We start from the raw sequence: 27,076 nt of genomic DNA, 5'->3' as shown, positions 1-27,076 counted from the left end.
ACTGGGGGTTGAAGTCCTTACATTGCCGACAAATCAATAGGTGAAATTCTTACGAACACACGTGATCGTACATTCGAGAAAATAACTATCGCCACTGAAGTTAGTTGTCTTCACTTCGAAGTGGAAATCAGGTGACCTCCGACCCTCTGCAACAAGTTCTTGTGCGAAAAGTCATTGAAAACGACGAGAAAGCCTTTTTTTTGAACACCAACCAAGCTCAGAACTGACATACACAACTTTGGACGATCATTTTAGGATATCAAAACTTACTTCCTCTGTGAGCTAGGTAAATTTATCCTGATTGCAAAAATCCTATAAATCTATGAAGCCAACTATTACGAATGCTGAATTTTCCCTTCCATCGAAAATGGCAAAAACCTATGAGCTTCGAAGAATAATCTAATTTGCTTTATTTTACAAAATACTCTCAATCAGTTACAGAAGCCGAGTAATCATCGAGGATCACGATGATAACAATAGCCAAGTCAACAACGACGTCAAAATCCCTGCTGCTGAAAGACATGATCAAGGAAAGAGTCGAAGTAAAAAGAAATAAAGACAACGGAGAAGCATTTCTCAACTCTTCTCTTGCCTTCGCTTACTCCAAAACCGCCTATGGTTCTGCCCATCTTTGTCCAAACTTAATGAAGATGACGACAACGTGAAGTGGAGGTTTTCCGAACTCCTAGTCAGTCCTTCTTCAAAGTACTGCTGTTGCCGTAGTTGCTGATAGTGGTGGTGATGACGGACGTGATTATGACTGCCAAGAGTGAGGTTGTGGTTCTGATACAGCTTCCTCCATCGATCCGTTGCCGTCGTCGCTGCCTCCTGCTCACCACTGATAGGAATGTCCTCCGCAACTGGCTCTGCTCGGAAGTTAGCGTTGGTAAAGACAGAGGGCCGGTGGGTGGAAACGGACGTAGGAGAGAGCACGCCATTCATCGCTTCGTCCGAAAGAGCATCTGAGAGATCCACCGTTTCGTCTGAAGTGAGGCGAATCCTGCGATAGAGGGGAGCCATCGCGGCGAGACTAACAGTGGTGGAGGGATGGAGGCGTAGGAGCCAGGCATTTCGAATAGCACCCACCACCAACAAGACTGAAGCAAAGCAGTGGTAGCTAGCGTAACGCTCCAGCCTTGGGAGAAGTTCCTCAAACAGCCGATCTCGCAGCGCCTCCATATCATCAGAAGGGGATGCAGAACCAGCATTCGGGTCTGCGGGTTGGGAAAGCTCGAAGGAGAGCATGAAGAGGAGCTTATCAATGGCAATGCTGAGGTCAATGAGGAGAACGGAGTGATGGTGTTGACTGCAGGATAGAATGCGATGCGTGTTCAAGGCAGTGAGACGCTCCACGAGGTCGCAGAAAGTACGGATGGAAAAGATTACGATACCCTGTTGTTGATCTGTACCCTCTACAAACTGACGCGTTAGAATGTCTGCATAGATGCGGACTATGCAAGCAGGATCAGGGTTAGGGAAAGTCGGAGGGGGTAGAGTGCCAGTGCTTGTAGCGTAATTGAACCTCAAAGTAGCAACACTACTGCTTGTGGTGATGGTTTTGGGTGTCTGGGACTTTGTGGCAATACTGAAGGGAGGTGAATGATAGACGGAGGCGACTCCATAGTCGGGCAAATTTGCAACGCCACTGCCGCAGTATTCAGGACATCGAATGAAGGCGGGAGCGAGTTGACAAAATTCGGAGAGGAGGAAGGCGAGTGATTCCAATGGCCCAGTGGGGACGGACATATCATCGAGGCTGAAGGTTGCCTGGGAGTTACGGTGGGACTGGGTAGGAGACGACGGTTTGACACCCGTCGACCCTGCCGATGCTGTCCCCGCATCAGTGTGGAGGTGGACGAGATAGGTAAGAAGCATGGTGGGAAGAAGGAGGGTGACGAAGAGCCTGGATTTCTTGTCTCCCGAGAGGTAGGCGTCGTATAAGGTGTGGCATATGATGTGAATCTCTTCGGGAGATGCAAGGTCTTTGAAGATCTTTACGATGCCCTCTACCACCTGCACGTCGTACATGAGTTTTGAGCCCTCGCGTATCTCTTGTCTTGGCTGGAAGGGGTTCTTGAGCCATTGGAATAGATACTGGATTTTCGATTGAACGTTCTGAATAAAAACGAAACAAAGCTAGCAAGATTGGGTAACCACAAAATATCACGAATCAGTCCTGTCACTCAAAATGATCATTTCATCTACGGGGACAAACAGTCGCTTTGATAAGCATGCAATATTGTGAATAACTGGGAACGGAAAAGACCTTTAAAAATCAGGAACACTAGTAGCAGTGCTCGAAAAGGGGTGATTTTGCCGCCTGAGAACGTTAACCTCAGACTAATCAGACTAACTAATCAGACTAATCTTCACGTCCTATTTGCCCGTCCATGTAACATCGAACACTCAACATTTGGTTCAGTAAACTCCTCTGGGGACAAAAATTTCAATGCTGAATATAGGGCCATTTAAACAACCAGACATACAATTCAAAATTGTGTAAACGATAAAAAGAATCCCCCTCAGTTTCTCGACAAGCAAGGCATGAGGTCCCAAAAAATACTAAATTTTCCTACCAATAAAATTAAATATCCACAATAGGGAGGAATATGAGCTGGGTTTTCAGGACCTTAAAAAGTGAGCACTACAGAAGCAACTGAGGTGGTTTATAAATAACGGTTTCAGATGTAGGAGCACACAAGAGCTAATAATGTGTAGCAATGAGACTGCAAATCAGACTCCAGCATTACCTTTTATCATCGCACATTTGCAAATGAAAAACAGCTAAAATTGGGGATTCACAATCCACAGAGGTAAGGGTCGTTATATCACTGTAAGGAGAGAGTAAAGGAATGACCTCCACCCGCCTAAACAAACGGGCAGGTGCATCCCTTCAGAAGAGTAATAAGAAGGTGGGAAGGAATAATAAGAATCTAAAAATCGAATGCGCAAGCGCAAATGACAAGGCGAACCTATGACTCTTACCATGGCGAGTCTTTTAACTACACCTTTCTTCTTGAGCTAGTCTCAAAACTGAAGCGGTAGAAAGCGTGGAAGCTAATTGATATAGCCAGTTAAGTACCAATTTAATGCTAGAAAATAGTTTCCCGTGGGAAGAAAGGGAACTGCGATAAAAGCTATCAATGTAGCATATGAGAAAAAAAGGGAGAAATAGACAGAAACCACACAAATGGCAAATACGGTATAAAGAGCAATGGAGATATTTGTGCCGACGAAGGTTTAAAGTATTGACGTAATTTATCTTATCCGGAGATGGCATAATAAATCAAATTTTACACAGTTTTTACCACGTTTGAGCAAAACCGTGGACTGAAACTAACCAGTGAATGCAAAGCAAAATGCATTGAAGCCAAACGTATGAGTTAACTAAACAACTTACCAGTGTAAACAGTGTTAAAAGTCGGTCGTTTCAATAATGCTTGAAAACAACACCTAAACGACCAATAATAAATCAACCCACGATAAGTGATTTAAGGATTTTCTAGGTGTCACATTATATCATTTAGACGGCGAGGTTGAATCCTCTTAACTATCCAGAGACAAATCTATTTTAATTTGGTCTAAATGAACGTAGGACCTGAGTAATGCAAAATAGACAATTTTCGCCTTGTTGGGAAGTAATGCTGGACAAACACGTTATACGAACCAAAGAGAAGATGGTGTAATAAAATAAAGTCCACTCCGGTCACAATTGACGCTTTTGACCCTAACGCACTAAGTTCTTGCACCATTGAATGCCAACTCCCCGTAAAAAAATATGTGAACAAAATTTGTTCATTCAATTAATTCCTAATACTTAAAAGCACGATGAAGAGGACAGTCACGTCAGAGCATCCAATGTCTTTGGCGACATAAGCTTAAACCTCTTCAGAACAACCGAATCATTAAGTAAACTACCATTTCTGAGGGAGACGTGCACCAAAACCTATGTACCACTATTTACTGGTAGTAAATGTACATTCTACCAAATGCATTTCACATCAATTCTATCAAATGGCCCTGAAAACTCCGCGAGTGGAGCCATAGAAAAGAAATACATTACGGTTGAATGCCAAGGTAGCAAATAAAAAACAGATTGCACTTCATTGTTCACTATATGCAGGATTCGTGATAACCGAACCAAGATTTTCGAAAGCTAACAAATGAAAGTAGAAAGGACGAAAGGATATAAACCAGCCATCCAATTAGAGGAGTTTAATAGACTCACCTGCTCCAAGCTTGTCATCCCCTCAAGATGACCGCATGGGCCAGGCGCACTATAGGCCCATCGATTCCCGGGATGATGTCAGCGCACAGCAAACTTGTAAGGACCAATAAAAGAGAGCTGATGTAAATTCAGTAATGTAAGCAGATTAAAGGAGAGGTTAGTGAAAACATGACGCACAATTTCATCGCAAACAAATTTTGTTAAAAAGGTGTTGCAGTGTGTAAATTAGGACATTCTTCCTTGTTCTACAGTGCCTCTTAGTCCAAGAATTTCGATGGACAAAGATCAAAGCACCTAGGTTTTGGAACCACGGAACCCTAGAAAGGCAATCGCTAAAGGACTTTTATTTATTTTGGCCTACATAATGCATTACTAGGAATATTAAAATAAAGTTCTAGCAAAAAAAGAATTTTCGCAATCTTAAAACTAAATTTAAACACTCGCTTGAACACACAGTCTTGCGGTGTGCACTTGTGGTCATAAAGGCAAAATAACCACCTTAAAATAGGAAGCTGCATAACAAGACCTGAATTTTTAGGACACGAAAATCTCTAAAAAACAATTCTGCCGTAGGCAATTACTTGAGAGAATACTTAGCTCTAAGGCTAACAATGTTTTGTTTAAATAAGTCCGTGTAAAGCTGATGCATTGAAATTGCCTAGTTGCGTATGGGTTGCGTGCGTGCTCACTTGTAAGGTACATTAGGTCAAGCGAGCAGGATGAGTGATTTCCTTGAAAGTCTGCGTACTGTTGATATATCCACCGGGGGTGCGTCTAAGGAACAGCATGAAAAATTAATTAGTATGATTGATCAGCTGAGTTCGAATGGCAATTGGGAGATCTGTGCCAATTTCGTTCTATCTGAACTTGAGAACTGCTCTTCTCCACAACAAATCGTAAACTTGCAGAATTCAGCTGCTCTGTTTGCGTGTTGCCGCTGCATTGAAAACCTCCTTAAGCATCCGTGAGTACAAATTAATGTCAGTATCACGTTATAGAATATCTTCTTACCCGGTTTCGGCTACTGAAGTTCAAAAAATGTCGGATTTTCTGAGGAATTGGGTCAAACTCTATGCCAATTGCCTTGATGGCCAAATCCAATCCGTTATATTAAAAAGAAAAATAGCACAGTCGGTGTGCCTGTCCATTATGCGGTACTATCCAAAGAACTGGCCAACCCTCTTTGATGAATTCCTGAGCCTCTTCTCAGAAGTTAGCGGTGAGTCAGCCTTAAAAAGGTCTTATTCTTTATTAGCGCAGCAAATGTGCCCCCCACTATCGAAATCTAATCCCGTACTTCTGAATCTTTTGGACGTTTTCTTGGAGGTTTTGCAGGAGCTGGATTCGATGGTGTTTAATCGAAGTCTTAATCTTACTAATGAGCAATTTCTCCGAACGTCCGAGATTAAGGATTCAATGCGAATTACTTGCTTGCCTCCAATTGTTGAATTGCTCGCTATGATCTTGGTACGTTTTTTTGCAGTTCATTTAGTTCATCTTCTTTTGTTTATTGTTTCTTTTGTTTCTAGAAAAACTTGCAAGTCGGCAATGCCCGAGAACTGAAGCTCATTTCCCTTTGCTTGAAAGTTGTTGGATTGTATGTCTTGTGGATTGACATAAAATTGGTAGCTAATGCGCAATTTATTGGCATCCTCCATTCACTTGTTCAATTTACCGAACCAGCAGTTCACCAAAGTATATGCTTCCTACTAAAAGGACTTGTCACCAAGGGAATGCCCGCATTTCCCGAGAAATTGTCCCTTATTCTCGGTCTATGGCCGCAGTTGCTGCAACCTTTGATCAATGCTCCGAGCACTGGCAAACTCCTTAGACGTACTTCATCGAATCCAAACCTGGACATTAACCGCGACGACAACGATTCGGAGGAATTTGTAAACTTCCTTCAAGAATTCTCCAACTGCATGGGGAGCATAGGCTATAATCTCACTGTCTCGTTCAAGTGCGTAGTATTCTATCATAATCTGTCACTTTATTCCACTAACCGTCCCATCAATCTCGTTTTCAGAGAACTGATGGCATCCAACCCCTCAGCCAACTCCAGCCATGACTCCTCAACTTGGCAAGCTGCTTACGAGGAGTGTGTGGAAAAACTTGAATTGACTCTGAATATTGCTATAAATTTACTCGCTTATGAAGACAACGACGTAGGTTTGGCCGTTGTGATGTTCGTCCAGGACTACCTGGAGCTGCTAAAGGAGAAGACACATGGGAAACCAAGTCTTTCCAATGGCTCTGCAAAACCCAAAATGTTTCTCGAGTTAACGGCGGACCGCCTCTTCAAACTTCGACAGCTTCTCAGCGTTCTTATGGAAAAGATAGAGTACCCTACGGAAAGAACATCTGAGGAGATTGTGGGTTGAGATTAGCTTTTTGTTGATCCGCCTAGTATTCAGATTATCACTGCTGCTGGTACCGCATTGTAGGATGATTTCGAGAGCGATCGTCAGGAGTATCTTTCACTCGTTCGTGGTATCGCTCGTGTTGATGGCGGCCTGGTGCTGGAAGGCATCCAGTCTCTCCTTCAGCATACTCTTCTTCAACTTCCTCCTAGCATGCGAGTGGAGGAGATTGAGGAAATGGTTCTCGGTCGATTGGAGTCGTGTCTCTATCTCTTTTTCGCCGCCGGTGAATTCTACAAGGCCCCAAGAAACGACCATTTCGCCGAAGGCTACTTGTATAATGCCAAAATGGGTGAATTAATGACCACAATTTGTTGCAGCAATATCTCCGCCATTGCTTATTACCCTATACAATTGGATTTCTTTGAATTAATCGGCCGCTATGACAAGTTTTTCAACTCATCACCCAAGCTCCTCTTCGACGTTCTGGTAATTCTGTAGTTATTGCTTTGTACTGTATGTACTGTGTTCACACGCAATTCTTAATCCACTTTTTTTCTCATTGCAGGCTGCGTTCTTGGACGAGCGAGGTCTTCGGAATTCGAACGTCAAAGTTCGATGTCGATGTGCTTATCTTTTCAGTCGCCTTATCAAATCTCACAAGTGCGTCTATTTGGATGTTAACTTTTTTGTATTGCCATGATATTCGTTACTACTTCTGTTATTACTCCGCTTGCGGTTTGCGATAGCAAAATATCGACTTTTAGTGATGAGGGTGATAATAGTAAGTGCCTGGATTTAAATTATGTAAATAGCTGCGCGATCAATTCACTTTCCATAATCTGGCAGCTTTGGTAGGGCAGCGCCTGTGCCACACGTATAGGCTGGTCGTAAGTGTGAGCTCACGTGTGTATGTGTATGCTTGTGCAAGCGCCGTTGCACACATACCAGCATGCTTTTAAATGAGGCCGGACTTTTATGCTGGCAGTTCGAGCTCAATGCGACCCTAAACACCTTAGCCTGCATTATCCATAAAGTGCTTTATCACACCTGGAATTAACGCTGTTGGATACGTTTCGTGCTTAAAAACTACTAGTCCGGTTCGTTAATCTTTTTATGTAAATTTTCGCAACTAAAGGATCATTAGTTTATAGAGCTACCCCAAACATGTCAATTCATTAGCTATGACTTGTATGCTCGTTCTTGTCTAGATATCCATGTCTCCTCCGTTACAGCTCTCGTATTGAGCCAGGTCGTTTCTGCGACCATCTCCACATCATTTCTTATCACTAATTGTTTGTCACAGTGTTACATTACCTCGGATTTCTTGCGTAAACATGGATGGCCTTTGAGCTTGGAGAGGGGTATTACTTCATATTTAATCAAGAATAATCGATATTTTAGTTTTAAGAATCCACAAGTGAATTTTTCGGATTCCTTTAGCTTGATTGTGCGGTTTTGAAAGCAAATGTTCGGTTTTATGTCCTCTGTGCAGCCGCACACAGATTTTCAGTTTAAAATGTCACATCACAACCACGATACTGGTTGTTGGAAGCCAGAGCTTGATTTGCACTTTATCTGTCCCACATTTAAGGTCTATATTCGCGTTACATACTGAGCAGATCCTACAACAACTGGAAAGCCTTCTCCCTCTTGACCCTACGCCTGAATTGCCTGGTTTAAAAAACATCAACGGCTTTCCCAAACCGCCCTCGATGCCTCTTCTCAACGGAGGTACGTTTTTCCCCGTGTGCTTTTAGCATATCCTCTCTGAGTATGCTGTGAAGAGTTTGCCGTTTGGGAAAGAAATGATCTTAGAAAGTACTGCTCTTAGTAAAAGTGTAACTGGTATTGTTGCTTTCTAGTGGTTGGTGCCTTAAAATTGCGTTTCAAGCCCAGAATTTGTGATAACTTCACTTGAATTATGCAAACAAGGGCAAAAGCATCATTTTCTGCTAAGTTGAGCTGAATTTTCTGCAATTTTGAACTATTATCGGTACTTTACGGTCACAAAAATACACAGGAGCTAGTTGTTCTCCATCGCCTAGGGCTTTTGATTTTGTTGCTTTCCACGTAGCCGGTGCAGCGAGTCCAAGGCTTTTCTCTATAGTGGAGCAGAGTTTTCTCTATGAGTCCTGCGCTCACCTCATCTCCTCACGTTCGTCCAACAGTGAGGGTGGGGGCGTCCGGGAGGCGGCGAGTCTCTTTGCAATGCTTCTGCAGCCCACCCTCCTTCAGTTTCCTCAAATGATGCGCCTTTTGGCTCAGGAGAAGGATCCCGATGTGGCTGAAGCTCGTGGCACCGTTATCAAGCAGACGGCTGATCTTATCACGTAAGCCACATCTGCTAATTTACCTTGACTTTTTGCTGTAAAGTGAACAAATACTGCATTTTAGAAGAGAGCGCGTCTTTCTCAGTGCGCTAGGACCTCTTATGAATAAAGTTGGCTTCACGAATCGGGTAGAAAGTAGATGTGTTCTGAAGATCTGTTTCCATTTAATCTACTCAATTTACGGACCGGAATCTTTCCAGTGCTAGATACTAGCAAACAAAGCCACATTATTTCCATCATTCGGTATTTTCATGCAGCTTAAAGCTATTTACTAACAAATCAGTTAAGTAGCGGGCAGAATATAAAATATGTACAACAATCTGTTCTGTTTAAGACAAACTGTCGTGTCTGCGTAATACTGCTGCTCCAATACTGACTCATGTGTACGCTTTTCGCCCCACTTAGTCGAACGACACGCGTTATGTCGCTACAGACACCACCAGAGCCAGAGTACGTGCACATTCTGATGAAGATTCTCGATGTGCTGGTGGGAAGTCTGGCGCTGCTGCCGCCGGTGGCGGGAGCGCCTGGTCGGGGAGCGGCCTGCGCCGGCGTCCGCGCTTTCATCCATCGCCTCATTGGCTCCATCGGACCGGAGTGCAATGTTGTAGTCAAGTCTGCTGATACCTCCGCAGATGCTGCGCCTGCCTCCTCTGTATCCGACGGTGGAGGTGGAGAAGGGAGCAGCGGTGACGACGGAGACGGTATTGGTCGTACTGCCTCCGATCTCCTTCTCCTTGCTATCTCCACGGCAAATCCTCACTTCTTGACCGTGCAGCACTCTAACGATCCGGGGTTGCCTTTGCAAGATCCAGATATCCGGTGGAGAGAGTTAAGGGAACATATACCTCTTTTCAGTCAATTGGCCCTTCGGTACAAGGTACACTGAATAGTAAATGTATTTCTTATGAATTCTAAACTATTGCTTACTGCCGCGAACTGTTGATCATATAACAATTGGATATTTCGGTTTTTCGTACCCATTGGCTTTTGGGGGTTAGATATCCATTTTTTAGTCTATCTTATCGTTCATCGCTTAGCTGCTAATACAGGGTGTCTTGATAGTTCAATAGTCTAGCTGTTTGTAGTTTACACAGTTGCTGTAATCCATCGGAACGTGTTCAGTAAAAACTTTCAGGCGCGACAGTCGATTCCTTATGTTCCAGCCCTTGCTCTGTGTAGCATTTTGTATCGCGGTATTTTTGTCTATCCAAGCCTCTTAGGAATTACGTTTTTATTGTTTATTTTCCATATTTAGACGCTTTTCAATTCACCCCGTAGGGGCTGTAGGCTCTAAACTGCCGTAAGGGCTAATTGAGAACGCTCTATTGAAGAAAGGTGTCAATGCTTGCACTGTGCTCCTGACGGGATTTCAATATAGGCACCTTAGTTCAACGTGCTATTATACTCTGCTTTATAAAAGTACTGAATTTATCTGAATTCATTGTTTTTGAGCCTTCGTGTACACGACCCAGTGATCACGTTATCTAAAGTCAAATAGATAACTGAAAACTGACTTGTTGAAGGCGTGTGCCGGTTGCAGTTGCCTCCTTTATTGATGTTTTCAGTACCAATAGATTTCTTCTAAAAGGATTAGGATAACAAGAACTGCCGACAAACCTAACCGCTGTTTGTGTAGAATTATCAATTGACCGGTGTGGAAAATCTAGTTCTGCCGATAGCTGCTTTCGTTGCAGATAGTTGTAGTGTGAAGTCCACAATTCTTGAAAACGCGTCTCACAAGTTTACTGCAACCCACATAACCGCCAGTAAAACAGTCGATAGATTAGCGCACAACTCGAGTTTTAATATTATCAAAAATCTGCAGGGCAACAAACTTGAATGATTGCGAAAACCTCTTGTCTTAGCAACTCAGAGTTGATAAATTAACAGCGGGAAGGCTTTGGTGCTGATGGCATATTTTTTCGTCTGCAGGATCGCTGCCTGCCCGTCCTGTCGGAGTGTCTGCCACCACTGATTGCTTCGACGATGGGTGCGTTGACCGAGCCACTAGAGGCGGCGCAGATGGTGGCAATGACAGAGCGCTGTGCCTTGCGACGCGCTCTCCTCCAAGCTCTCCAATCCATCGGCCAGGTCTTGCCTCAGGGTATCTTCATTGCCCTGGGTTCAAATGCTGCCAACGTAAGTTCTTGCTCTCTTCAATTTTGTACTGTGGATTCTTTTTGACTTTTTTGGGCTATTATCTTACAAACGAACTACTATGCCTTGTTTATATTTGGCTGGTATTAGTGCTTGATGACATTTAACTCCATAGTGAACTATTTAAAGGTGGTTGTAATACTATTTGAACTGTTACAAATAGGATTACCAGACTTCATGGACGCGTTCACTTGTTTACACGAAGATTGCTCGACTTCGTTAAACCTGTCCCTGAGACTTCTTGGATCGCTTAGGCAATCCTCTCTACAGTTTTGTTTCAGGTTGCGAATCTGTAGGAGATATCGGAGTTAATTTAGTGAGGTGGTACATTTGTATTTCAACTTCATGATCGGTCTCAGTTGTGGCCCGTAGTTAGGGAGGAAATATGGATTGTACTTCTACGTGATCTCTATACTACATTTCAAGTACTTAAATTGTGTTTTCTTATCTTCCGCGATGTATACGGCATTCGTATAATTAAAGTAAATTGCGATTTTTTCAACGCCTTTCATGTTCACGAGTTAGTTGCTTGATACCGAAACTGCTAATCATCTTGCTGAAGATGCCACCAAAATCAGGGCTTTTGCTTGATTACAGGAATGTAGGAGATTTAGTGAGATCAATCTTGCCATCTCTCTGATGTACACAGGTCTTAGTGTCGCTGGTGAGTCTGACAGAGGCCTGTTTGGAGGCGGAGGACGCCGTGGGCATGCGCTATGGTTTGACCTTCTTCCTCGGTTGCATCACCCACTTTGCTAGTGACGACACCTTCTATGAAAATTTTCTCCTTCCTCACCTCCTGCCCCTCGCCTTCCTGTCACCTGCCCGCTCCAACTTCCGCCTCAACGACGCTCAATTCGCGCTGACACTCAACGAGGCAGCCAGCTGCATCTATGCCCTCAATTCTGCCAGGGTAAGCTAGTTCTCTGCGAGGGCATTATGGTGACACGAGACCGACTTTCCTTTTTATTATTTGGCAATTCTGATATTGGCGTCTTGCCTACATCTTATCTATCTACAAATCAATTTGACCTCTTAGATATGCAGAAGTCTTGAAGTAAGCCTGTGGTTTGTTTTGTACCAGAGTTTGTAGATTTGGGAATTTGATTGGACATTCTGCGAGAGTGATTTATTTGGCTAAGCGCAGCAGCTTCGGATCCGAAGAGTTTACGATCGTTGCCTCTCTTTGAATGTCTGTAAAGCCTCTAAACTTCTCGAAGTCACTTTTGAACGCAAATTGTTTCATTTTACTAGGTTTGGATCATGCCTAAGTCGCATCGATTTGGAAATCTGTTAGACCTTAGTTCTGGAGATCATAGTCTCACCCTCAATAGATTGTGGTGGTTGTAAGCCATTTGTGACTCCTATTTGGAAAGCTCAATGTAATCACGTGCCCCAAAGGCTTTCCTTTAAGGTTTGCGGTTCTTGAGATCTCTCGGGAAATGTGGAAATATGTGTATTGCACAAACCTGGTTGCAGTAATCCTATAACTGGTAACATTTGACGCGCTTTTACGAATCTTATGCTGAACGGTATGGACTCACTCCTCTGCCGCCTCGTTTCGGAATAATTGAGAACACCTCTCTTTTGCGCTGTTTCTGCACTTTAGGCGAAATTGCGCGGTTCTCCCATTTAATTCTAATGTGCTAAGCTTTACTATAGGGCGACGTCTTTCAAAAATTCCTACTGCAGACCTTCCTTCCACGGCAAAACCTCTCCCAGAACTATATTGAGCCGTACATAACCAATCTTTGCACGCAGACCCTTTCAGGCTTTCAGATATTTGCCAAGGTGAGCTACCCCTCCTCTCCTCCTTCATCCTCTTCTTATTTCTCAATTTATTCGCGAACTCAACCGCTTGTCTCCTCCTCTCCCCTTACAGAACTTTTATTCTTCATTCCGATGATCATCCCACGCGTGGATCAAAGTTAGTTTTTTTATCCTTCCTCATTCTCGTCTATGTTTTCGAGTTTACTCCCACCCCACCCGCTCTGCTATCTGGCATTGCCAACCCTCTCTCGGGGTTTTGTGTAGGGGAAAAAGATGAAGAGGAACCGCCGATTATCTGGATTTTGTTTGCCATTATGATTCTAACCAACCTACCGGTCTCTGTCTCTGGGCACCTCAGTGCCTCCCTCCTGCTCTGTAGGCCATCGGACATCAGAACTTATTATTGTGGTACCCATTCTGGAAATAGGGAAGACCTCCCATTTGTAATTAAAAGGCGTAAATATTTGCATTTTCGCTCTTTGAATACATTCTTTTTGAGGGGTGACAGTGATCATTGTGATTGAAACGATGGGGATGGTGGGATATGACGTTTCAACTCAAGGTGAGGTTTGCAAGCAGTTGGGGTAGCACAGTGCCGGCCTTCCCCTCAAAGTAGAAACTAGAAAATGATGAAATAGGGCTAGTTAAGCTGTTGGTGATTAATGGTAGTTTTGCTGAAACCTTTGGTGATCATCTTTCACAGAACGCTGTTTTATGAAGAACGTGCAAATTCAGCGTGAGATCCCAAGCCCCGAATTGGTACGCGCAGCAGAGATATGTGAAGTGCATCAGTTGACTTAAAACTCCCGAAAAGATAATTACACAGATAATTTCATCAGTCAAATGCTTGATCATATCCACTTTTGGACCTTGGACGATCGATTCTACGGAGTGGATGGTATGATGAAACTGGGTACTTGGATCCCAAAAAAATCGCTCAACGGTTCAATCTATACCAGTAGCGGAACAAAACTGCTTCGCTGTAAAGCCCCCTGTGTCTCAGCAAAAAAGTTCAGAACCCACACGGCATTGCTAAACTATAAGGAGAGTGATACTTTAAAACTTACCGTCTATATTCTACCGCAAAAGTATCTCGACAACAGGCAGAGGCGGTCAGGAAACCTTGAGTCGGTGGGATGTTTTTATTGTTCAAACTGAGCACCAGCATCCCGCAAAACCCCTTAAGCAGTATTTAAGACATTCGTTTTGCCATCATTTTCAGATCCATCCAAAATTAAAAAGCACTCATTACAGACGCTACCGCCGTCAAAAATGGTCGCTTAATTCGCGAAATAACTGTTCTAAAACTGGCCATCACCCACACAAAGGGTTCGAACTCGATCAAGCTGCATCACCTTAGAGACTGGAGACACAAATGATAGATCCTAGTAGTACATCCAATGAAGCAATTTAATCACATTGACAACACATAATCTGTATTGGAATCAAGTAAGTGGAATCCAAATATTCGCATTTTGCAGCAAAAAACTCGTTAAACGAGTTTTGGGAGCCTAGTCGACTCATTTCAGTAGCAAAGCATAATTTCACAACCTAAAAAGTGACTATGCTGACAAACTGATGGTTTCAATGATTATTGATCACTTACGCAACGCTGGGAGTGATCGGCGTGGGCTCCACATTGACCTCGGCCACAGGAGTACCACGAGCGGCGATAGAGATAGGCAGTCCCGCGGCGGGGTAGACAACCGAACTGGTGCCTACTACCAGACAAACGTCGGCTGCAGCCGCTGCGGCTTGTGCTGCCCTCAAATCGTCTGGAAGGAGGTGTTCGTTGAACCACACCACATGCGGACGCAAGAGACCCCCACACTCTCCGCAGTGTGGCAGATCTTTTACGGCGATAGCTCCCGAATTAGCTGAGACATCTGAAGCCCTTAAATAGGAATAAATTTGATGTCGGATATCTTTTCAAAAGGCACTTAGGCAGGTAAATGATAGAGGTTAGTGGAACGCTGCCAGTTTGAAGAGGCAGGATGACTATATCTAGCAGAGAACCGCCTCGGACAGCCTCTAGTCGAGTAGTGATTCGTGTTAAGTTATAGTAAGTGCCTTGTTAAAAAGGAATGGAAAGGCGGATGCATCTCTCTAAAAAAACCGCCGATACAAAAGTACTACCGTTTGCCAAGGATTTGTCGCGGAAAATTCCTGCATTTCATGACATCATGGAAGGATCAAAATTAAGCCCACTCATCCACTTGGAGAAAATATCCTAGTTAATGGAAAGGGCAACTCGTGCAATTAAATCAGGTCTAGTAACCGGTTTCGTGAAAAACGAAATATAGACATTTCAAGTACATAAAAACCTGCACAAAATTGGCATTTGGCACAAAAAGCACGTATTGAATACTATAGGGCCGAGAGATCGGTATGCCCGGTGATAATAAGACCGGAGTAGTTCACAAACATATTTCAAGTTCGGGACAAAAAGGGCTGTTTATTAATCAAAAGTAGATACTGATGGGACAAAAATTCGCGTTAATGCATGTTTCAGATGCGGAATAAGTACAACTTTTCTCGGCCAACACAAGTAGTTATATAAAGCCTCGCGAAAAAAAGCAAGAAAACAAATTCCTAAAAATTAAAGCAGCCTTCAGATGTGCTATCAGGTTCTTGTTCTGCTCGTATGTAAACTAACTAAAAAAGCCTTGAAGGATGGCTTTAAAATAACCTCTTTTTAACCGGGACGGAGAAATCGACCAAATCACAACCTTAAATGGCCCATCAAAATGGCACTTGACGAAAGGAAGCTATCTAAGATGAAGTGCGTTTTGATTAGGCGAGAAATGATATTTTGACTTCAAGAGCATAACGTTTACTTCACCGGGTAGAAAGAATTTTGAAAAGAAAATGAGAAAGTATGGTAGATGAAGTGAACGAAATATAGTTATTAGCTAATAAAATCCCCTTGATGAAGAAATACAGTTTTGCTAATACAAGTGCAAAATCTTGCTGGATACTGAGACGAAAACAACCAACTAGGTTTAGAAGTATTAAGGAATTAAAAGAAGACTATCGCGTATGCAAACGAATGGGGGATGACCCAACAGAAAAATAGACAAAAATGAGTAAATGTTAACGCATTATTCCACAACCCTTCCGTCCACAGGTTTTATCACCAGCTCGTTGGCATGGCTGTCTGTTCCCGCCTATTCATCTGGACAGTACCTGTTCCCTCCTTATAAACAGAGCAAGCTGTGGGTTTGATTTGGAAGCCATCGACATTCAGCTAACAATATTTACACCCAAGCCTTCACAACAACAGTGTGAACTTATTTAAACATCATAACTGCGAACAAGGGGACATATTTTGGTTAAGTAAACCTATATTGAAAAGTGCGAGTAAAATCCAAGCCCTTCCCCAATCCATGACACTAGGGAACGGCTGACGGTTGGCCATGGAATGAATACTGGTAGTGGAATGTAAATCTGTACACAGTGAAGATGGAAACAGTTGGTCCGATATACGCAGGTTTAATATGCATATAATACGAAGGAAAAATGAAAGGTTCGGGTTACTTTGGCCTGCCTTAGATTACTTTGAAAGCATAATGTGAATAGACTTTCTTGGTTTCCAGTGGCGAAAACAAGAGTCTAATAGCAAGTGCTTACACATGCAAATATTGCTTAATTTCACCGTGGAAGTGCCGCAAATATATTTCAATGGCAACTTACCCTCGACCTGCCAAAGCCGGACAGATGGGATTAACCCGATTTTCCACAACAATTCCGCACTCTAAACAGCGGACCTTGAAGAGACTACCTGAAGTAGCGAAAGGACTAAGATTAAGCAGTTCGAATTCAACCAAAAGGACCTAATTTTGGATCAGTTAGTCCTATTTTAGCGCCATGAAAAAAAGCAAGACAAAAAATATGCGGAAAGTGAGGTCACTGGTCGTGACACTCCGCTAAAAACGAAATGATGCATACACCTAGAACGTGATTGAGGCTTATGAACTCGGATTAAGTAAACGTCGAACAGTGAGGGAGTGAAAATCTCTTGATTAGTTGGAAATTCTTACGTTATATCAGAATGTATCTTACCAGCTAAAGGCAAATTATTAAGTTATAAATTCAAGCTTCTACACACCTAAGGTCGATCGTTCTACTGCACTCAACGGTGAAATGATAAATCAGGTTGAATAGCGAAAAAATTGTTAAAGAAACCCTTATGGACCTAGGATGAAACCCCAAGTTGCTTTCACCGACGGGCACATCAACCCAGCTATTGATGAAGGGTTAGTTTTTGACAAAATTGTTCAAAGGATTGCATGTAAGTAATAATGGAATACACGCAGTGGAACCTCACTCAAAGTACCAGTCTACAGGGGATCGTCAAAAAATAGCAATATATAGATTCAATATTCTTTTTAAACCTCGAGAAATCGTGCCAACATCAGGTGTCACATAAGTTCAAAGAATCAATTTAAGCTGACAAACAATTTGCACGAAAACCAATGTATGTTTCCGAATAGGGATGTAACAAAAACGAAGACCAATGCATCAACGCATACCATGAAGTTCAATTACGTTTTTATTTCCGGCTAAGAAATGAAAACCGTCAACATTTTGCGTCGCCAGGGTGAATGACCGACCAGTAGTAGTAAACAACTTCTCCAGATCCCTGATAGCATAGTGACCTGCATTGGGTGATTTTTTGGAAACCAACTCTCGACGATAGTGATAAAACTCCCAAACTAAGCTCGGATTATAATGAAATGCTTCGCGTGTGGCCAAATTCTTCAAGAACAACCGCGATTAGACGCAAATAGGGGAAATTACGGTGACTGAGTATTTCCGCCAGAATCCATCCGCGCCACGAAATGTCGGAATCCCACTCTCGGCACTAATACCAGCACCGGTTATTACAAACAGCTTAAGAGATTTGTAATTTTACAACACCTACGTTCTTCGCTTTTGAAACTAACTTCCCGAACTCCACAAGATCGCCCGAAGGCATTGGGGCGCCAAAACCAACTATTCATTCAAAGGGTATGTGAATGAAACTTACGGGGAGCGAGGTGATAGCGGGAAATTAAAAAAGTGCACAGTAAGAGCTTTGAGTTTATTCGATGGCGTTTGTCATTTAGACATCCGAAGTTACACAAAAGGCACGTCGTACCCCAACTTTGTTTAAACGAACGCCAAAAACAGGACACATGATACATGAAATGATGGCCAATAATTCTTGTATTTTATTAGAATGCTGCACAAAAATAGGTGTGCTATTGACGATGAGCATATTTTGAGAAGTGCGACCACAATTGCCTTAACTGTAGCGTCTCGAGACTTCCCTAAAGACGAAAGAAAACACAACGCTCGGGCAGTGCATATGTATTCAGCACAAAGAGGGTATTTAAGCTACTGGCATGGCCCGAAGGTCAGCCCTCCCGGCGGGATAAAAAAAGGCCACTTTGAAAGTCGGCTCCACGCCAATACCGGAGGACAAACAGCCGTCGTATTACATAGCGGTTAAAGTTAATTTGTGTAGTTGCTATCTTTTGTCCGTCAAAGTAATTTTTAGACTGAAAAAAAAGTTTCGCAGGCGAAGGGTGATAGCAGCGTAGGGTAATTCTAAAGCCGCACTTGTTACTTGATCCAGTTTTACCCTATTTGCCACAAGATGATGGGAACCTTCTGTCGTATCTGTCAACCAAGTTAAAAAATCTGTCCAAAAGTTGCCACTTGATTGCGTTAAGCTATTTTGATACATTGAGTGTTAGGAATGCTCTGTTAGGCCCGCGTAAATTTTGGGTTGACATCTAGATGAATTCTGCTTAGCTCACACAATGTATGTAGTCTCTAGACAGAATATTCTACTACCGATGGCAAAAAATGTTAAATTTGAACCCATGTTTAGAAGCGCTTTACTGCTACAAAACAAACGATGCTTTAGTGCCACCATTAAATGAATATTTTGCTTGCTGACATAAAATTGTACTCAATTTATGATGTTTCTAGGCCATTCATGAATTTTATTCACGAAATGTTACAGCCTAACATGCATAGTCAGAGCTCCTTAATATCATTGGTTAGCCGGATGCTATTGCATTGCGACCACGCATTTCGCTCTTGACGTGGCTGCAGCCATGCGGAAGCTGAGAGGCGGTACAACCAAGGAGACCAGAAAGGATAAGTTAGAGAAGAGAAAGGACAAGGAAACCATTAACGAAAAGGTTTACAAGTTGGTTCTACCCACGGTTGGGGTCCTCACTCTCCTTCTCGTTGTCGTTGTGTACCTGTTGTGCAAAGCTCCGGCGGCTTCAGCTACGACAGAATAGGTCTCGCGTTTTCTCGTTATTTTTTATCTTTATTTTTCACATTGAATAATGTCTATTTGTGTATAGCTGGTTTTGTGTATAGATTGATCCTCTTTCCCCTACCTTCCTGTAATCGAATGAGTAATCTGGGTCGAGTTTTTGTCTTTTTGCCTTATGCGAAGTTAAAGAACCACATTTTTGTGCTTCTTTATTGTGGTCGCGGTGTATTTGTGAGTTTGCCGTGCCATTTATGCCGTGCTCATAAATTATACACGTGCACATAATTCACTTTAATTCACGAAGTGGTTTGTCATGGTGTGGGAAGAAACTAGGTCTAGAGGGTCCATATTAATGTGTTTTCCGAATTCTATGCAGCAGTAGATGGTAAGGAACCTTGTGAGTAGTACCCCATATGCTGGCTAGTTTGCACACCTAGTCGGGTGTGCACTAGGCGATGCAATAATCCAAACGATCTGATATTGGGAGGTTTTCACGTATTCGCGTCTACTGTGAGGCCTCACTGAAACAATTCGGCACGGCCGCCGTAATTGATTACCTCGGTAATCGAGGTCTGTGGGCCTATCTTGGAGTCAGGCCATTGTTTGATTCCCCATGGTTGAGATTTGGCACTGATATGTTTTCCAAGTCCTGGGGCGCAAAAGAAGTCCTGGATGGTGTGGTTCCCGGTTATTCTTGTGGTGGCGCGCATGTTGGCGAGTGCGCCGGTGCACACGCCGCCGTTTTGAGAGTTGGCATCGCTTGCAGCTCCTGACAGCGTATTGGGAAGGGTTCCAATTTGCCTTGGCAGCGGTACGGTGCGGGCGTTAGGTCGCTGTAACGTCGTCTCAAAGCGTGCCATGGGATCTGGGAGCACTTTAAGAGCTCCTTGGTGTGACCTCCCAAATCAAGTTTTCTGGTGGGGTGGGGTGGGCTATCGCTGAGGTGGCTTTCCGGTATGCTCATCACCGTGTCCTGAAGCCCACGTGATGGTTGATATAGATGGAGTGGAGGGTAAGTGCTAGATCGCAGGACGTGTCAAGTCGTTCAAATCGGTCGGTGCAGTCATTTAAAATAAACGGGAGGTATTCTTGAAGTTGTGTTAATTGGGGCATGGGATGGTAACAAATGGAATAACATTTCGGTAGGAATATCAGGCAAGGTTCTTGTGATGTTTCCTTCTTGGTGGCGGCAGTAGATTTGCCAGATGGGAGGATTAAATCATTGTTTTTGAAAGGAATCTAGAAATCAGGCTACATACCCATAAACTCCAGAACAGGGTGCCAAAAGTCATGTGAATCATCGGACATTTGTTGAATTGCCTTTGATTGCCCATTTCATTTATTTCCAAGCCCTATTACTGATATTTCTGCTGAAACTATTCTGTGGTAAAGTGTGCTTTGTCAGCTACATGGTTTTCAACTTTTTAAATACCTTATTTTTTACTTATCAGAATAGTCCATTAGGTCATTTTTAACATACAGATGCGCTAAGTAGCGCATTAGTATCAGTTCTTGGCAAACTATCTTAGCTGATATTTGCCTGATAGCTTGCTTAAAATGATAAAATAGTCGCAGAAACTTCATTTTAATGTTCCCAGAGTGCATAGGAATGGTTTTGGGTTTGGCTCAAGAGTCCATTCTGAAGACCTGGAAGTGATGGATTAGTCGAACTTAAGCCGCACGAATAAACTTAATTTACCGTATACTTCCTTCATCTCGATGGTTCTGCTTTAATGTTGTCATTTAGTGAAAGGCAAGGAATCTTTGTTTTATAGCTGAGGGGGATATCGGAAGAAGTTGAGGTTAGCCGGCATGGCCATCTGACTGATCCACGTGTACGTTAATTGAGAACTCACCATTACAAACCCCTTTCAGGGACGTTCATGGTTAACTTTAAATAAAGTTCACCAGTACTTTTTTTACAATGAAGGCTCTTTTGAATTTCCTGCGGTTGCTACATCGATGTGAAGGCTTTTCCCAGTGGACACATAATCGTCGCGCCGGCTGCAAGACGGTGGGAGGATCAGTGGGCGAAGTATCCGGATCCTGATGCAATAATTCCAATTTTTCGCAAACTCCATTAGTTTTATTGCATTTTGGTATGGCGAAGTCTAAGCCATTCACGTATGTGATGAGCTTCCAAGGGAGGGGATATTCTATCAAACCTCACTTTATCGGAGTTGTCGATAGTGGTTTATCCCTAGGTTCTAATGAGGCGCCAAATTTGTACTTTGAATTAGCCCCCTTGTACCTCGCTAGGTGGACTGGCCTTTCGGGCCATGCCAATAGCCCAGACACCTTCTCCGTGCTGAATATATATATATTCTGCCCGAGTATTGTGTCTTCTTTCGTCTTAAGGTAGTCTCAGGACGCTATACTTCGTTCCCAAGGTTGCAGTCACTTTTGAACCACTACAGGAGAGTTGTAAGCTCAACGTCTGCAGATGACTACGTCGTACCGCTAAAATGCTGCAACAAAGGAAGTTGTCGTCTTTGCCATCGGAGCTTCTAAGTATAGAGTAAATGTCATTTAATTTATGCTATCAATCACACGATCTCTTGCAGACCCATTAATCGGGTTCCAATTCATTTGCAGACACTTTGCACATAAGGGCGTCTATTCTTCGAATAATCTTGTTCTTGAATGCGATCACTCGAATCTGCACCTTCACTAAATGACTGGGAAGCGATCAACGTCAAAGAGGGATCTGAGCCATTCTTGTTGTAGTAATTGTCTCAGTGGCTGTTGTGCCATCATTTTGGGTACATATGAGTCCGATTGCTCCTCTTGGATACCCTGTTTTTTGAGATGCGACTTCTGGTGAGTTAGCTGGTTAATTTTTATCATGAGCCTCTTTCTGATAGCTGTTGAATTAAAAAATGGTCGTTTTGGTTGCCGTGATGCGCATTCGCTTGACTCTGAGCTCAGGTTTTTTCCTTGTTGTTTTCGTAAAAGTCTAGTGCATGGACTGTGGTTAAATACTTCCAAGATGTTGCCAAAAACTTGTTTTGGAGAACTTATGTTGACCATAATTACTTGTGGATTGTCTCGTGTTAGTAGATAATCACATGGTTGTTTTTCGTTCCTAGTTTGCAAAATTAGCAATCCTTATGTTCCCCAATGCAGCAGTTTATGAGTCGACGGCAAGGTCTACGCTACTGTTTGAATTACTTTTCTTGGATTCACATCTCGATTCCCAGATGCTGTTCAACCTGGAATGGCAATGGTATCGACCTTTCTAATGTTTAATTTGTTCCGCTTAAGAATTTCACTTTATTTACTAAAAGCATTTTGTCCTTACATGCACTCATTCATCCGGTTCACTTGTCACTTGCTTCGAAGATACTTGGTTTCTTAAGTGCTTTTTAAACTGTTTTGTATTGCCTCACATGCGAACAACATGCTCTACAAGCAGCAATTTAAAAATCTTGAGATGGGCGATGCTACGGTTTACACAAAAATAAAGACAGTTGTTGCTTTTTTAATTGCTACTTGACTACAACACATGCCTGGCTATTTCGTACTAAGTAGAAACTCATGCATATTTGCTCTCGAAATCTTACAACATTCTATCTTCACTCCCTTTTGTCTTCAGATGCACTATGCTACGTTGGAAACAGATGCCAGTATTACCACCGCTTTTTTAGACGACTTCAGGTAACACCTCAGTGCCTCTCAAAGGCGTCGTAGTGGGGATTCTAGGAGACGCAAATGAAGTGCTTGCTGAAGGCCGATTTCTTTCTTATTCGCTTTATCTTACCCCTTATAATAAACTGAATTCGGAAAATGCATAATTAAGTTATTAAATGAGTCTAAATTAGGCCTTGTGTGTTTTGATGCTAAAATTTCCTTTTACTTTGGCGCAATTGCTTCAGAAATGAACACTGATGAAATAGGAATAGTTTTTGACAAAGTAGAGCAACCGGGATAAAAAGTCGGATTAGTTTGTACTAGGATTGTGCAGCGTAGTAAACTTTATAACGGTCTCATTCCTGTGAAGGGATAACCACATAGTTGAGGGGAGGTATTCATAGTGGTTGGGCATGCTCGATCATTTATTTTCGTTTTTTCATTCTCCCCGTCATTCCGAGGGAAAGCTTGAAGAACATCAATAATATGACACTATAGAGCTTCGGGTAATCCTTAAAGACAGTAAGCTAAGTTAGTATGAAAGAATGCCACCTACGTATACAAGCCCTGATGGGCTTTGAGCATGACAAAACACCATACCACCAACTGAGAACCCAAAACTACGGAAAGACTGAAGAGTTTACGTTGCAAAGCGTACTGTGCCGCGGGCTCTGCACTCTCCGCAGGTTTTATTTCCATCTTAGGGACATGAATTCCTGGCGTCGTGTGCATATCTCCAGCCCATTCGTACGCTTATAATCCTTCATTTCGACGTGGATTATTGCCGCTTGAGAGAATGCTTCGACCGCTATGCTTCTGACGGTAGTAAGCGAAGAAGAACTCTGCGACTACTCGCAGCAGAAGGACTATCGAATCGATGTCCCCTTTCCAGTGTTCCTCAGTGAGGCTATTGACAAGCGTGCGATGCCGAAATTACGTAATTGGGGAAGTCAGTCTTTGGAATCATGCAATATTTAGTTAAAGGTACCTCTATTATGGGAGTAAAGGATGCCCCTCTCCGCATCCCCAGTGGCCGAAGGGGATCCAGATTGACGACTGGGTAGCATTGAAACAGGGACGAAGTGGGTAGAGGGATACGCTGCAGAATATTAGCTATGTGTAACTGATTGAAATTGTTTTTATCAAGGAGCTTTACTTTTGGACAATCATTACTACAAATAGTGATTGAAGGGCGAAACTTACTCTCTGTAGAGCTCCTTCTAGTCTTCAGCGGCGTCAGACCACTAAATCTCTTCAATGCAATTCGCGAAGAGAATACAGCTCTGAATACAATGGAATTGGTGTTCGAGTCAAATGTCTTTTCGTTTCTGATGAGTCTTAATTATTAGCTTTGCCAGTTGGTGGATAGTTTTAATGCATTTTCTTACAAGGTGATGACTACCGTGGAATAGTGACCAAGGGAGGGCTCCTCTGGCAATCCTTCCATTTTCACCATAATGAAGCTTCTAGTGAATTTCAATGAGCAAAGAGACGGTGTCGAAGGTGGTAATGATGTATTGTCAGCAGAGCAAGAATCCTGCCTGTTTCAATATTGGCAATACATATTGCAGCTTTGTCAGGGAATTACAAGTGTTATGTACTCTCTGGGGCTTAGTGCCTTGGGGAAGTGTTGACTTAGCAATTGTCTTAAGGACAGGGCAATGCTCTGTGGCGGCAGTGCTCCATGCGCCAATTGAATATTGTAGTTGCACTTCTCTAAGAGCGGCATAGGGAGATATCCTGTTTGCTGACAAAGAAGCAAATATTCATATTCGGGGGTTTATAGTAAGCACCTCCTTGAGATCGACTTCGTCTCTCTGAAATCTCACCTTGTTCCATCACTGAACATTGAGCAGATCCTAGAATTGGGATGGTGGCAAGAGCCGACATTCTTGTTAACCCGTTTATAAGTTTAGACAACCATAGCTGAATTTTATTTTATTGTGTTTAGATTTGGTAACAAGCTAACGGGTCGGGCTTGCTTACCGCCGCCACTGGTGTGGCCCTCCAAGTCTAATCTGCAAACGTAGTAATGCATGTCAGTTCAAAAGAACGATTACTGAATTTGCAGCGACCGAAAAGTTAGCTTATTTAGAGCTTAAAGGTGTTCCGTTACAGTATGATTTCACTACATAAATTTGCCTATTTTTTACTGAGTAATGACACTGCGATTTCGTGGATAAAATGTGAAACCAATCAGGTAGGAAACAATGCTATCGTGTTTCCTTGGACTTGGTGAGCTTTAGTATTTTAGTTACAGTCTTCCGGCGCGTCAACATTTACGGGGGGCATTTTAAGGCATACCGTTACTTCTTCGCTTTCAGCCAGTATACTCCTACATTCTTCGAAAAGTATTTCTCATGCACTTGAAAGTAAGATTTCATACCCACGTTTTATGCACACCACCATCTAAGGAAGCATGACTAGGTAATGGCTTACTACAGCGATCCTGTTTTCTTCTGTGACGCCATTTTTACGCCCTCAATACAGTCGAAAAGAATGAAGGGACACCATGACGACAGGGTTAGCCGTTGATTTTTGGTTAGCTGGGAAGACAGGCAAAATAACGAGATTAAGCGTCAAACCCACGTGCGTAGTTTGTGTCAAGGTTTGAGGTCCATTATGTGCATTGTACGATTATTTTATTATACAGTGAGCGCATTTTCATGGCTAAAAGAGTTTTTGGGATTATTATATGGAAGTTGTGATTAGACCAGTAATGCTAGTGATTGATAAACACAATTTCAGAGCAAGTACGTACTGCAGTAGCGCCTTGAGTCTTTCTTGAAGTCACAATAAGTCTTAATAGTACGGCAAGAAACAGAATACTGATGGAAAGAGGCGACGGGGCCACTTTTGTGGCCAAGATTAGTAAACTAAACTAGCAAAGTATATCGGTGTGTGAGTTTATATAGTTATGTCAACTTCGGTCAAAAAATTTTTGGATAAAGAAGTAGTAAGTTGCTTGGGTGTTCCATAGAACACTGATATCAATGAAGTAGCACAAATGACGAGGTAATGACAAAGTGTAATAGTTCTAAAGCAATAGTAAAAAAAGAGGACAAAATCTAAAAAGCATCTAAGGTTTCATTGAAATATTACAATTCTAACGCATGTAACCAAAGCCGCTTTAAAAATGTTTAGTACAGTCATGTCCTCTGGCGTGTAATTTGAAATCTTGGCTAAAATCTCGTGCTATTACAGAGGCTAATTAACTAGTTATTCATGTGCACTCGCAAGCGAAATCGTACAGGGTCGATTGATGTGGGGATGTTGGCAACTTGTCCGGATTTGAATGTTTCCTTGTGCTAAAATGTCTCTTGTGGGAACCCGCCAAAAACCGGGATGTCACATAGGATGAAACCCCGGAACAGCCACTGAAGTTTTATCCGCAGTCACTACCAGAATTAGAGTGGCTGAGTTGGTCACATGAATTCCTGACTCAAAGTTGCCCTCTCCGCACCAAAACGCCCAAATTTAAAATTGTGCACTGAAATAATTTGCTTATATCCCTTAAGACGATTTAAATAATTGAAAGCTGGCGCCTCAAAAGTAAGGCTATCAACTGGAAAGTCATTACTTGGTCAAAATCATTCACCATCAAGAACATAATTTCAAGGTAAATGGTGTTGTTTATACTAACCGCTGATTTAAGTTCCTGTTTAAATGCCGCAGGTGTGGTGTTTATATGTAAATCTTATGGGGGTCTGTTATCTGCTTAATCTGAATTTTGCCCTCGTCACAAATGAGATCTGCGTTGAACTTTCCCACATGTCGGTTTCTGCAAAACAAAGTGGGGACCGTACTTCGTTCTCCCCGGCCTTACATTCTGGACTTCAGTTTTAATAAGCTTCCTTTCAATTCTCTTAAATCCTGTATTCCTGAGTCTTCCAGAAAAACTATTAATGCGGATCATTTGCCTACAGAATATAGAGAGCCATACATTTTGAAGGGATACAGAAGTAGCACCGATTTTCTGGGCAGTCTTCATTCTCTATTTTGGTTGCATAATGAGTCTTTTAATTGCTGGAGTCACATCCTTGGAATCCCCATGGTTCTTTCCTTCTTTGCTGAAGAGTACATTACTTCGTCAAGCCCTCTAATGTATCTGTACCTCTTTTCCTGCCTTTGCTTTGTCCTGGGAAGCAGTTTCGCCCATACATTTTGCTGCTACAGTAGACTTTCTCGTGATGCTTATTTCACGGTGGATTATATTGGTCTTACTATCTTCACTTGTGGTTCTGGTGCGGCCTACGTTGCCTTCTCATTTCCAATAGAGTTGTCCACGATACCCGGCGTGTCAACTTTTTCCTTTTTG

The 27,076-nt window shown here is 42.7% G+C and overlaps 4 protein-coding genes across 4 annotated transcripts in view; 2 read left to right on the top strand and 2 right to left on the bottom strand. All coding sequences in view use genetic code 11, as the record gives it.

The window, feature by feature from the left end:
* Positions 1 to 427: 427 nt before the first annotated feature.
* EGR_00607 (hypothetical protein) lies at positions 428 to 4,246 on the bottom strand (the record flags this gene model as incomplete). Its single annotated transcript, XM_024489856.1, has 3 exons — positions 428 to 506; positions 611 to 2,115; positions 4,229 to 4,246. 3 exons carry the CDS (start codon positions 4,244 to 4,246, stop codon positions 428 to 430), a joined length of 1,602 nt encoding a protein of 533 aa, XP_024355853.1.
* Positions 4,247 to 4,947: 701 nt separating this feature from the next.
* Positions 4,948 to 12,987, top strand: EGR_00606 (Exportin-T; the record flags this gene model as incomplete). Its single annotated transcript, XM_024489855.1, has 14 exons — positions 4,948 to 5,192; positions 5,347 to 5,447; positions 5,484 to 5,695; positions 5,758 to 6,188; positions 6,255 to 6,600; positions 6,673 to 7,077; positions 7,157 to 7,251; positions 8,183 to 8,322; positions 8,666 to 8,921; positions 9,327 to 9,801; positions 10,857 to 11,063; positions 11,731 to 11,994; positions 12,744 to 12,872; positions 12,964 to 12,987. 14 exons carry the CDS (start codon positions 4,948 to 4,950, stop codon positions 12,985 to 12,987), a joined length of 3,330 nt encoding a protein of 1,109 aa, XP_024355852.1.
* An 814-nt stretch (positions 12,988 to 13,801) lies between these two features.
* On the bottom strand, positions 13,802 to 17,829 carry EGR_00605 (NAD-dependent deacetylase sirtuin-5; the record flags this gene model as incomplete). The annotated part of the gene is made up of 7 exons (XM_024489854.1): positions 13,802 to 13,883; positions 13,919 to 14,005; positions 14,458 to 14,745; positions 16,545 to 16,632; positions 17,384 to 17,609; positions 17,652 to 17,744; positions 17,776 to 17,829. 7 exons carry the CDS (start codon positions 17,827 to 17,829, stop codon positions 13,802 to 13,804), a joined length of 918 nt encoding a protein of 305 aa, XP_024355851.1.
* An 8,674-nt stretch (positions 17,830 to 26,503) lies between these two features.
* EGR_00604 (putative asparaginyl-tRNA synthetase) overlaps positions 26,504 to 27,076 on the top strand; it is a gene marked incomplete at both ends in the record, with an annotated part of 17,880 nt that continues 17,307 nt past the window's right edge. Inside the window, one exon of the mRNA XM_024489853.1 lies at positions 26,504 to 27,057. Within this exon, the coding sequence (XP_024355850.1) occupies positions 26,504 to 27,057 (554 nt within the window). The remainder of the gene's footprint in view (positions 27,058 to 27,076) is intronic.

This window comes from Echinococcus granulosus (genome assembly GCF_000524195.1).
Source record: "Echinococcus granulosus chromosome Unknown EG_S00002, whole genome shotgun sequence".
In the NCBI taxonomy this organism is placed as follows: Eukaryota; Metazoa; Platyhelminthes; class Cestoda; order Cyclophyllidea; family Taeniidae; genus Echinococcus; species Echinococcus granulosus.
The sequence above is the reverse complement of the archived record's forward strand: the minus strand, read 5'-3'. Positions and strand labels throughout refer to the sequence as shown.